The following is a 13,119-nucleotide window of genomic DNA, read 5'->3' as shown; positions in this document are numbered from 1 at the left end:
AAGAAGAAGAAGAAGAAGAAGAAGAAGAAGAAGAAGAAGAAGAAGAAGAAGAAGAAGAAGAAGAAGAAGAAGAAGAAGAAGAAGAAGAAAGAGGGAGCGGGAAAGAGAGGGAGGGAGAGAGAGAGAAGGAGAGAGGAAGAAGGAGAGAGAGGGTAGGGAGAGGGAGAAAGAATGGAGGAAGGAAAGAAAAAAAAGAAGGACAAAGGCAGGCCAAGAAGCAGCAGCAGAACATGGCCAGGACACTTCCCCATGCTCTGGCCAAGTCAGACAAGTAGAAGGCTCTGTCTTTTTCTTCATCCATAAAAAATACTTAAAATATAATTAAAGATGAGAAAGATGGTTCAGTGGGTAAAAAGATCATCAGGGTCTGAGCTCAGATCCTGGAGAGATGGCTCAGCGGTTAGGAGCACTGACTGCAGGTGGGAGGTGAGAGTGGGTGGGTGGTTGGGGGAACACCCTCATAGAAGCAGGGGGGACAGGGAGCTTCCAGGGGGACCAGTACAACATTTGAAATGTAAATTAAAAATATCCAATAAAAAATATTTTTAAAAAAATAAAGAGCACTGACTGCTCTTCCAGAGGTCCTGAGTTCAATTCCCAGCAACCACATGGTGGCTCACAACCATCTGTAATGGGCATCTGGTGCCATCTTCTGGTGTGTCTGAAGAAGTGACAGTATACCCACATACATGAAATAAATAAATCTTTTAAAAAAGGAAAGAAAGAAAGAAAGAAAGAAAGAAAGAAAGAAAGAAAGAAAGAAAGAAAGAAAGAAAGAAAGCTGGCTGTGGCCCCACACACTTGTAACGCCAGCACTGGGTGGGGTGGGGAGAGACAGGAGGAGAGTTGGGGTTTGCTGGCCAGTCAGTTTAGCAGGTGGTCATTGCCAGAGGGCAAGCTGGGTGTCAATGAAGGAACTTGTTTCAGTGGAATAGGGGCTGAATGAAAAAGCAGGGCACTTAACATGCTCCTCTGACCCCCATGAGTACCTATCCCTGAACATGCACACACACATGCACATACACACACATGCACACACACATGCACACACATGATATATTTTATATTATTATATATGTGTTTAGAAGGAAATCACCTTCATAATAGAACATGTGACATGATTAAAGAAAATCTTGGGGATTTGATGGCTATTTTTTTTTGTCAATTTTGATGTAAGCTAAAGTCATTTGGGAAGAGGGAACCTCCGTTGAGAACATGTTTGACCAGATATATCTATGGGAAAGTCTATAGGGCATTTTCTTGATTAATGACGGATATGGAAGAGCCCATGCCCATTGTGGGCGGTGCTAGTCCTGGGCAGGTGGTCCTGGGGTGTAAGAAACCAAGCTAAGCAAGGCAAGGGGAGCAAGCCTGTAAGCAGCACCCCTCCGTGACCTCTGCAGCAGCTCCTGCCTCAGGTTCCTGCTCTGACTCCCCCCTGTCCCCTGCCCGTGATGGACTGTAGTGTGGAACTGTGAGCTGAAATAAACCTTTTCTCCCTGAGTTGTTTTTTGGTCATATAAACCCAACTGAGTCGGGGATTCAAGGTCCAAAATTATTTTCATATGGTAACAATATTTCAGTTAATACTATTTTGTTTGAATACAGAGAAATGCTTCTCAAACATCAGGATATTATCAATTATTATATTATATTATATTATATTAATATATTATCAATATTAACAATTAAAGAGTGGGATGCAGGGAAGAAAGACACTGGAGAGGGAGGGAGGGGACAGTGTGACACGAGGCCAGACACACACCATCACCATCCATGCTGTCCCCCACGTCCCCACATCAGCACTTGGGTAGAATGACTCTAGAGGAAAGGACAGACAAACATTCTATGACCACATCATTGCCAGTCTTCTGTGTCCCGGGGCACCAGGGAAAGGTAGGGGGAGATCGACAGGCTCTCCTGTGCTAAGCCTTGTAGTACCTACAGTAAAGCTTAAGCAAGACCACACTTGCCTTTCTCTGGTACTTCTAAGTGTCAGGAAGAAGTGACTTGCAAAGAGCTGAGCGGCCAAAGGAAGTTAAGGCAACGCTAGCATGAAGTCAGGGAATCCCCGTCTGCGGCACTCTGTAAAAGCCATAACTCTGCAAGGGCCTGCAGCCCGCCAGCAGTGGTCTAGGAACTGTGTCAGAGCACTGCATGAGTCAGAAGCCTTGGCCATCTCCCACTATGCCTAAACATTGGTGGGAACACCAAAAAGAACAAGCCACCACGTGGGAGAGCCCCAGCACAACTCTCATGGGCACCCAAATAGGGATCTGAGGTAAGGCTGCAGGCAGGGCGGGTGGGCTGGCAAGCTTTGTGGCCTTCAGAACAAGAAGGGAGTATGGGGAGGGGACTTCATCTAGGGTTCATATTCTGGGAAGGGTGGCCAAATAAATCAGAAGAAAATGCTAGGGACACTAATGAGCAAAGCCTTGATGTGGGGCAAGCCTGGCCTGGAGGCTGAGATAGAGGCCACTCTGGGTGGAAAGAGTTGAGAAGGGGCAACCGTGTCAGAGAGATTAGAGCAGTCAGCTGGTGTGGGCTAGAGGTGTTTCACCTGGCATCCACACAGAGAACAGCCCGATGGGGACTGCGGCTCACTTCATCCTGTTACCTTGCCTTTCCATCTCTGCAATTTTGCCATAGGCAAAACCACTAGCATCCTTCTGGAGTCAAAGAAGCTCTCAGTTATAGGGGTTCATTCCCACTAGTGCTCATACCAAGAGCCCATGGGTTCAGCCCTTAACTTCAGAGGAGCCGAAGGGTTCATGGTGACCAGGGAAACCGTTCTATCATGAGGAAAGCAAGATCAAGTGTAAGCAGGTGTGTCTGCACCTACGTGTAAATGACACCATAGCTGTGCATCTTGGGATCCTCCTCTTCAATGGAGAACCTAAGCCACTGCTCCTGTGGTCCTTGCCGTTTCTCTTTCTTTTCCAGATCCCAGTACAGTTCGATGCTGTGATGAGTCACCTTGCCCACAACAGGAGGATGCGGCTTTGAGAGTGTCACGATTTCTGAAAAGAGAGACATGGGGTTCAGAGCCATTTCCAAAAGATCAGAGCTGCCTGGTGACCCAATACATCCCACACATTGGATACCTGCAAGCAAGCAGCAGGCACTCCTGAAGGAGCATCAACAGCTGTGGACTACACTGGTCCACTGAAATTCACCATGACCCTTCCAGAAAGTGGCTTACTGTAGCACAGCAAATAGCTGAATCTTTGAAAAGGAAACTTTATGTGCTGCTATCATCCTTTGGTGAACTGGCTCACAGAGCCAGGAGACGAACACCATATTGGGCCTAAATATTTACTTATAACTGATGACAAAGGATTGATGTCTATCCCATATGATTAGCTCTACTTAAATAAGAACAGGCTAGTCATGACCCAGGTGAAATATAAGCTTGTGCCAAATAGAGAAAGCAAATAGCCAAGAGAACATGGAGCAACTGTTCCCACAACCCAGTGTTCACAGAGATCGGCAGCAATGAGCTCTCCCTTTGTGTCCAGTCAACAAAGAGACCTCATTACTATTACAAGTGACACTATCAGGAGAAGACACTCTCAGTCATTGGCTGTGGAGAAGTAGAAACCAAAGCCTTGTCAGAAAGCACTATGGAAGCACACAGTAAAGGGGGAAACTGGCCAGTGGAGATGCCTGCCTGGCGTGCACAAAGCCCAGGGCTCCGTCCCCAACGGTGCACAAACTCGAGTGTGGTGGCTCACACGTGTAATCACAGCACTCATGAGCTGGAGCCAGGAGGGTCAGTTCAAGGTCATCCTCAGCTCTATAGTGAGTTCAAGGACAACTATGAGCTGCATGAGACCCTGTAAAATGTGGGTCCCACTCAACCAGGTCACATATCTGCGGTGACTTTTGCCACAGGGATGAGGACATGAACTGCTTCATAGCACAGCAATTTTCACAAGGAACGGCAAGCCACTGTAAGGGAGTGGATGAGCACTTTGCCATGTCTACAACATTAAATATAGCCTTTAAAATGGATGGCTTTGCCAGGCACGGTAGCACTCATCACTTTTAATTCTGGCACCGAGAGGCAGAGACACGTGTGGATCTCTGTGGTTTGAGACCAGCCTGGTCTACATAGCAAGCTCCAGGACACTCAGGGTTGTCTCAAATACAAGCAGATAAAATAAAATGAATGATTTTCATGCTAGTGTTTTGAGAGGATTTCCATATAATTCTATCAGGTCAGAAATAAAGAAATACTGAGTTTTAAAAGCTTAAGTAACCCAATCGGGCGTATACCACACTGTCACCGCACAGTGATTATTTTTTGGTTGTTGTGGTGTATCATGCTGATTGGTTTGTTTGTTTGTTTTGCTTTGCTTTGTTCTGTTTTTGTCCTTGTCTGCCTACTATACTTCCCATCTCTTCAGGGTTCCCATTTCTGAATCCATTGTTTAAGCACCTCTGTGCCTTGTAACTATGGTACATATCCCTGGTGTGCTGGTCAGTCATTCCAAGGGAAATGATTGTGTATTTTCCTTTGCCAACATTCCACACATCTGGCCAGCTGCTCTCTCAGCACCCGACACCCTCTGCAGTACGGCTCTGAAGAAGACAGACCTGCTCTTGCCCATGCTAGGACACTAAGTCGCACTGCTAACAATGTTCTCTGCACTGGTGCCATATGAAAGGTCCTATCTGAGAAACCAGTGACTTGCAGATACAGACGAGAGCAGCCCGGGAGCCCCCACTTCCTAACTTTATTTTCCAAATATTTATATATTTGAAATACACAATAAACTGGCTCAGGCTGGTCTAAGTATGTGCTCTGAAACGCTCAAAAAATCTTCAAGGTGTGTCTTGGGACAATTAGGTAACATTATGTATAAATGGTGGCATCTCTCAGGCAGTGGCACAGTTTATGGCAGTGAATGACTCTCAGAATGGACGATGAGGAAATGGGTTCCCAGGGGAACAAGCAAGTTATTAGCCCATCAATAGAAAGCTGTGCCAAGCAGCAGCAGTGTGAATCACTGATGAGCACACTCTATAGGGTCTAAATCAGACCACCAAGCAAGGCTGGAGAGCTGGCTCGGCGGTCAAGAGCACTAGCTGTTCTTCCAGAGAGCCTGGGTTTGATCCGTGGCACCCACCCACATGGTGACTCACAACTTTCTGTAATTCCAGTTCCTAGAGGATATGATGCCCTCTTCAGGCTTCCTTGAGTACTGCACAAACATAGTTCCACAATATATGCAGGCAAAACATGCCATCTACTTAAAAAAATGATAATAATTTAAAAAATATTGAAAGAGGCAGGTCCACCACCTGGATATACATGAAGGGACAAAGGCAAGGCAAGGGCAGAAAGCCATCTCTTTACACTCCTGTGAGATTTGTTTATGAAAAGAACTTGGAATGTCACATATATTTGGGGGCATTACTGTCTGTAATATCTTGGATGAACACACCTGGGAGGAGCTGAAGGGCCACATTGGTCTGCCAGTTCCGGCCATTGTTCTCAGTCCTGGTCCTGTGTGGCTGGTGAGTACAGTAGCTCCCACGGTCACAGCCAGTGCCTCTGCTAAGCCCTTTGCTTGCCTTTCAAACCCTGTTATGTCAAAGTGCAACAACGGCCAACAGTTCCAGAATCCCCTCAACACAACTAAAGGCCAACTCAGATTTCCAATCCAAAGACACATGACTTCAAACCCACTAGAAATCAACACAGACAAAAAATCCTAAATTAATCTTACATCCCAAAAGGGTCAACGCAGATGGTGCACGGTAAATCCACAGGAATGAAGTTGCCATTTCCACTTTACTACCAATTCTTGAACCTCATGTCCACTGAGCAGAAACAAATGATGAGACACTGCCCCAGTGAGCTTGACCCAGAACCACGAGGTCCACTGCCACCAGACCTGGTCATACACACCTGGCCCTGATAAGACTCTGACTCTCATGACTGCTCACCATCACCACAGATCTGAGCAGGGCCCTGGCAAGGTGGAGGCTTGGGAAGTTTGCCTCATTGTCCTTATTTTAGAAATGACCTGGATGCAATGGTGCTGTGCCCAACACATGTGTGCACATGTGCACATGTGTATACATATATGTACATGCTTGACCCAGAATACCACTGCTAGTCAAGCTAACCCAACCATCAATGGATTGGCCACTGTATTTTTGCTTTCATACTAAACTTAGCGAGATGCATCACCCCATGACTTCCTGAGAAATGCATGTCCTATCCCTGCCTTTTCGTGCCCCTCTTCAGGCCCCTCTTCAGGTAGGTACCCAGCTCTCACACTGCTAACACTGTAGACCCCAATGTCTAAGTCAGGGAGCCTAGACCTCTGTTAACTCCACGCATCCCCCCAGCAAAGCTTACCAAGTGTCTACTCACAGGCACTGCCAAGTCCACCCAGGAGCTGGGAGGGCGTAAAACAAAACAAAGGTATAAAGTAAAGATTTTTACTATCTCCATCAAAAGCACAGAGAAGTTAACTAACCCAGGCAAGGTCACACAGTGTGGAAACTCAGATGCTCTGGCTGTAACCCTCTCTGGTCTCTGCTCTCCTCCTCACAATGCAGAGGTAAAATTTAGCCCTGAGATGAGAAATCGTTTATTGGCCCCTTCTCCAGATCTCCTAAAATCATTCATGTTTGAGCAGGTTTAACCCATGAACTAACTTGAACCTTAATGGAATAATGAAGATAATCAAGAAAAGTTGGCCAAAAGGAAAGGAGGCAAGAGAAGCCAAGTAGGTGGATGTGTAAACTACAGGATACACAGGAGGAGGGGGTAGGCTGCTCCTCAGTCCCCGGCAGGACAGCTACCAGACTCCAGGAAATTAGTCCACAGACAGGAGATGGACTATGCCACAAACAAGCTATGTCAGAAACGCAGACATGTGCTCGACTTTACATATCATTAGTGTGTTAAACAACAAGTTCACAAGCCACACTGCTCTCCATGGCTTTAACACATCAAATGCCTCTGGTTTCACTCTGTGGTCATGACCTCCAGCAGTCCCACATCCTCAACTCCCAGCTAAACAACTAAGGGCTCTCAGGTCCCACATATGTTTCATATATGGTTTACAAAGAATTATGTCTCAAGCCTGGAAGAAATGGCTGAGCTGCCTATTTGTTCAGCCAGCCTCTCACAGCATCACCAGGACCTGGTACAGAGTCATCCTGGCTGGTGTACCCCACCCTCTACCCTAGTTTCTCCAGCCCAGGGGCTAGGCTATTCTTTCCCCAGCTATTCTCCCCTATATGACCTCAGCCATTTTGGCTACCAGACCTTTTGGTCTCTCGGTCTCCTGTCCACCCCTCCTCACATGACACAGTTCAGTCTGTTGGTCATGTTCAGTGGTTCAGTGTGGACTCTCCCAGATACTTCTGCTAGTGTTCTCCCTTATGTTTATAATAAAAACCTCAACCCCCTTAGTCATGGCCTCCATTCACTCATTCATTCATTTATTCATTTAGTTAGTTAGTTAGTTAGTTAGTTCGTTAGTTAGTTATGTTTTCATTCATGAATGACTAAGAAATGGATCAGAGGCTGCAGTCCAGAGGGGCTGTCCTGAAGGTGGAAGCTGACGGTGATACAGGACACAGGGCAAGGCTCTGTGAGAAGCTTTATCAACAGAGCTGTTCAGGAGGTAGAGTTGTCAAATGCAGATTCAGGGGTGGGCAGTTCTGTCATTTAAGCAGACCTAATGTCACTGAAAGGAGAAACTGCTCTTGGGCAGGAGCCCAGGGACAGAGCTTTGCCTTGGCAGGTTTCCTGGATGAAGCCCATGGTGAGCGGTGAGATGACAGTGCTGACACGTCTCAGTGTAAACTGGCTTTAGTACCAGGATGTGGGCAAGTCCCTCCACTTGAAACTTTGATCAGCTAAGCTTGAGATCAAAGCTAGAAGTGCAAGTATCAGTACATACATCCACGACTGCAGCCGTGTGTCTGCCTTGAGGTCTAATCCACTGGCTTGGTGGAAGTTCCACCTCTTCCCATGGCAAGGACAGTAACAGCCAAAGGCGGGCCTTGGGAGAGCTGTGACTTCAGGTACTAAGAAGCCAACCCTAATGCCACTACTGTCCTTGGTCTGTGGCATGCTTGAGATGTCCTGTGTTCCCTTTGTGTAACAATGCCTGATTAGCTTCCTGCTAACTTTGTCCATTGTATAAAAGTTTCCTGTTGACTCTCTGCCATTTCCCCAGGCAAACTATATATAAGATGCTGACTTAATAATATTCCTTGGCATAAAGACATAGCTTGTGCAAGACCTTCTGTCCCCAGTTTTCCTATCTTCCTTATCTTATCCGCTGGTCCTCTCCTAGGAACCTGTCCCTGAGGAATAACCTACTGGTCCAGGGCACTATCCAGTCCTCTTCCTTCTCCCTCCCACCTTCTTTTTTTGTTTGTTTGTTTGTTTTTAATAACCCACTAAGTGCAGTTAGTGTTGCCTGCATATCCATGGGTGTAGGACCATCTACCAGGGCACGGGCAGCCTGCCACCAGCTGCAGTCTAAAACATGACTCCTCCCCCCTAGCATCTATCAATCACTTGGCTATAGATCTTCAGCTAGGGGTGGGGCTTCCTGAGCTCATGCCTCCAGCCATGCAAGAATGTGGACTGGCTGGTCTGGCAAGAGTCTTTTGCTCTTAGATAGTCACTCTGCTGTGGGTTCCTGAATTGGAAGACAGCATAGGCAGAGGGCAGCAGTCCACAGCCATTCCTGCCATTCTTACATTCTTTCCACCCTTTCTTCTGCAATGTACTGAGCCTTGAGGATCAAAAGCTAACACTTACAAAAAAAAAAAAAAAAAAAACTCAAACACTGACCAGGTTACTATTTGTTGAGCCAAAATATTTGTATTCAAACTTGCGTTACCCTTTTATCACCAGAAATGCTCTTGTAGGAACCATTTTACAAACTCTGTCCAAGTGTTGCAGGGTATATGCAGCAACAACATATACTCCTATGTATACAACCTGAATGCTTTACTCATTCATTCACTTGCTTTGACAGGGTCTTGTGCATCCCCAGGCTGCCCTCAAATTAGCTATGTAGTTGAAGATGACCCTGAATTTTTAACCTCCCACACCTCTACCTTCCAGATATTAATACAGCTGTGCACCACCTGGCCCAGTTTATTTGGTATTCGGGGTGGAATGCAAGGCGTCCTGCATGCTAAGCAAGAATTTTGCAGCCGAGGAGCTGGAAAGGTAGCTCAGGGTGCAAGCATATAGAGCTGTTGCAGAGGACCCAGGTTTGGTTCTGAGCACCTATGTTGGGTGTCTCACAACTGCCTGTATCTACAACTACAGAGAAATTCATAGTCTGCTTCTGGCCTCTGTGGGTTCAACACACATGTGGCAGACACATGGATACACACAAACACACAAATATCATTAAAAGACAAATAATAAAAGAATTTAACAACTGAACTACATCCTTCTGTCTCAATGTTGTTTTTATGTAGAATACTTTGGTATAATATACCTGTCTCCTGCGAGGCTCTGCCAGTGCCTGACAAATACAGAAGTGGATGCTCACAGTCATCCATTGTACTGAACACAGGGTTCCCAATGGAGGAGCTAGAGAAAGGACCCAAGGTGCTGAAGGGGTTTGCAGACCCATAGGAGGAGCAACGATATGAACCAACCAGTACCCCCAGAGCTCCTAGGGACTAAACCACCACCCAAAGAGTACACAAGGAGGGACTCAAGGTTTCAGTTGCATATGTAGCAGAGGATGGCCTTGTCAGAAATCACTGGAAGGAGAGGCCCTTGGTCCTGTGAAGGCTCAATGCCCCAGTGTAGGGGAATGCTAGGACAAGGAAGCGGGAGTGGGTGGGTGGGTTAGTGAGCAGGGGGAGGGGGATGGGATGGGGGGTGGTTGGAGGGTAAATGAGAAAAGGGGATAAAATTTGAAATGTAAATAAAGGAAATATCTAATTTAAAAAAAAAAAAAAAAAAAATGGGATGGGGGGTGGTTGGAGGGTAAATGAGAAAAGGGGATAAAATTTGAAATGTAAATAAAGGAAATATCTAATTTAAAAAAAAAAAAAAAAAAAAAGGTGTTTTTTGTTTGTTTCACATTTGATAGCCAGACTTTGTCCCAAAGTCCTGTCTCACAAATTTAGGCTTAAAGTTTTTCTAAAGTTTCCAAACAAAGATTAGAAGCAGTACACATTCAGTTCCTTATGGTTCCTTTATACAATTGGTGGGATTTCCCAACTTTTCTTAGAATTCTCCCCAAAAGTGAAAGGATAAAATCACAAACCACAAGTTCCTCAAAAGGACAATTGTGACTGGTGTGCACTGTGTGCATTAAATGCTCTCTACAATAAAACCCTCCAGAATACGTGACAAGTTAAACAAGTTTAGGCCTCTGGCGCCATTTGCCAAGTGATAAATAGCGAATATGAAATCGTGACAGTTCCATTCACTGTCCCATTCTGTCCTGTGATCGCTCAGAAGAGGCCACAAGACATCACTCTGAGTCCACAGGGATCCCAGGGTAAAAGTTGTTACTCACAAACCACAGGCCCAAGCGTAGGAAAGGGTGGCTGAAGCAAACCACTCTACCCTGCGGCCCTGGGCCTTCTCTTCCTGAGGTTTGAAAGGGATTTGTTAGAGTGTAGTTAAGATAACAGAAATGCGCCAATCCCAAGAGAGGACTCAAAAAGATAACTGAGCAACTATCAGGCTATAAAGCATCCTCATGACAATCTGCTGGCCACAAGCCAAAGCTACAGTTAGAGTTGAGTGTCCAAACTCTGAAATTAATCTTCATGGCTAGGGCCACAAAAAAATGGGGCATTATAAAGATTTTTTTAAAAAAAAGTGAGCCCATTTGTTACATAGATACATACACAACAAAGCACAAATGTCACCTGACTTCTCTCCAGATAACACACCTGACCACACAGGAGCCCTGTCTCACTAGCAAGGGCCATCTGTGACCTGGCATCCAGGGGCAGATGGCCCATCGGGATGCCAGGCCCCTAAGGGAAAGTTACATGAACAGTATGACAATTCCTCATCGCATTGGCATGTATCTATAGCAACTGTCGTTCAGAAACATTCAAAACCAACATTCTGCATGGGTCACTAGCATTTCCACAGGTGGGATTTTTAAATTTTTATTAGATTTATTCATTTTAGTTTTGTGTGTGAGCATTTTAACCTGCATGTATGAATATGTACCACATATGTGCTTGGTGACTGCAGAAGTCAGAAAAGGAAATAGGATCCCCTAGGAGTGGAGTTACAGATGGTTATCAACCACCATGTGGGTACTGGGGGTTGAATCCAGGTCCTCTGCAAGGGCAACGAGTGCTCTGAGCCCCTTAGCCATCTCTCCAGCCCCACAATTGCATTCTTAAAAGCATCAAAACTTATTGAAGGATGAAAGTGTAGCTCAGGTGTCAGAGCAGTCACGTGCACGTGGGGATAATGCTTTCTCATGTCCCTTAAAAAAAAAAAAAAAGAACAGCTAAAGTAAGTTTAATTCTACCAAGTCTTCCACTGGATTTTTATACAATAGAGTCCATAAGGTCTGAACACCTAAAAGGACTAATATGCAAATAGACAGACAGTAGAGCAACTGTCCTGCTAGTATGGCAGAATCTGCAGGTGGAGTGCACATACCATTGACCTGAAGCTGTTCAATATGTCTAATCTGCTCTTATTTTCATCTCCAGGTGTCCTTAGCTTTTTATTTAAAAAAGAGGGAAGGAAGGAGGGAAGGATGGAAGGAAGGAAGGAAGCAAGCAAGCAAGCCAGCCCTAGCTGTCCTGGAACTCACTTCATAACCAAGCTAACCTCGAATTCTCAGAGGCACATACATCTGTGCATGCCTCCTGAGTACTGAAATTAAAGGTGTGCACCATTACAGCAGGTGGCCTTGGCTTTTAACATTAGGAAGTGCTGCTTCCTCTGCTGGCCCTGCATGGATGTTCAGGAGATGGAGATGGATAAGGATACTGCCTCTGCCTTAGGTACTTTTTCACTGCTGTAGTAAAACACCATGAGCAGGCGACTTACAGAAAAAAAGTATTTGCACTTACAGTTCCAAAGGAATAAGAGTGCATCACGTTAGAGAAGCATGTCTGCGGGTCACAGGCATGGCAGCCAGAACAGGAAGCTGAGAGCTCACATTCTCAACCACAAGCATGAAGCACAGGGAGAAAAATGCAAAATGGCATGAGGCTTTTCATTTCAAAGCCTTCCTACAGTGACACACATCCTCCAGCAAGGCTGAACTCCTAAACTTCCCCATTCCCCCAAATGTGGGTCAAGTGTTCAAATGCCCGAGACTAAGGAGGACTTTCTCATTCAATGTAGCACAGCCTCCCTCTCTGAATGCAAAAATAATAATAAAAAAAAAAAACAAAAACATTGAAAAGTTACTAAAGCTTACAAAGGACTTCATAAACCTAACATGGCTAATGCTTTTGCGACACAGAAACTCTCCTTGGAATTCCATGTGGGTAACCAGTCATGGGCAAAGTCAGAAATGGACTCTCCAAGGCATTTATTTTCCTTATTGATGTTCAGGCTGGCCCTGAACCAGGAGCCATACAAGACACTCCATCACAGTGTCTAACCTGCTGGGGATTTGGCATTCTTGATTCACTTGGAGCTGGAGAGTCAGGATCAAAGAGGGAACATAGCTCACTCAAGGCTGCATGCCCAGTGTGGGGGGAACAGAGCTCTCAAGCCAGGTCCCTGGTTCCAAAATCTGCAATCCCTCCCAGTGTTGAGCTTCACCACTTTCCTGTGAGATGAACCATGAATGACTGTGTATAGTCATTTCTGAAATCAGATGTGAAAAGTCAGATTGTCACATATATTCCTTGGACACAATGTGTCACTGATGTTTAATTCAGATTGAGAAGTGATTTTTACTAGTAGCAACAGGAAAGTGTCTCGATGTGTATGACTGGCTTGCACATGTCCTTAGTAAGAAGACACAACTGAGGGCCTTACTAAGGACTTCCATTTAAGAGCGGTGACAGCGGGCTGGTGAGATGGCTCAGTGGGTAAGAGCACCCGACTGCTCTTCCAAAGGTCCAGAGTTCAAATCCCAGCAACCACATGGTGGCTCATAACCATCC

The 13,119-nt window shown here is 45.6% G+C and overlaps 1 protein-coding gene across 1 annotated transcript in view; it reads right to left on the bottom strand.

Moving 5' to 3' along the window:
• The window catches only part of Fank1 (fibronectin type III and ankyrin repeat domains 1), a 108,657-nt gene that overhangs the window by 24,219 nt on the left and 71,319 nt on the right, over positions 1 to 13,119 (bottom strand). The window contains exon 2 of the mRNA XM_021193822.1: positions 2,843 to 3,020. Within this exon, the coding sequence (XP_021049481.1) occupies positions 2,843 to 3,020 (178 nt within the window). The remainder of the gene's footprint in view (positions 1 to 2,842; positions 3,021 to 13,119) is intronic.

Source organism: Mus pahari, chromosome 1, assembly GCF_900095145.1.
Source record: "Mus pahari chromosome 1, PAHARI_EIJ_v1.1, whole genome shotgun sequence".
Lineage (NCBI taxonomy): Eukaryota > Metazoa > Chordata > Mammalia > Rodentia > Muridae > Mus > Mus pahari.
Note: the sequence above shows the minus strand (reverse complement) of the source record. Positions and strands in the feature narration are given on the sequence as shown.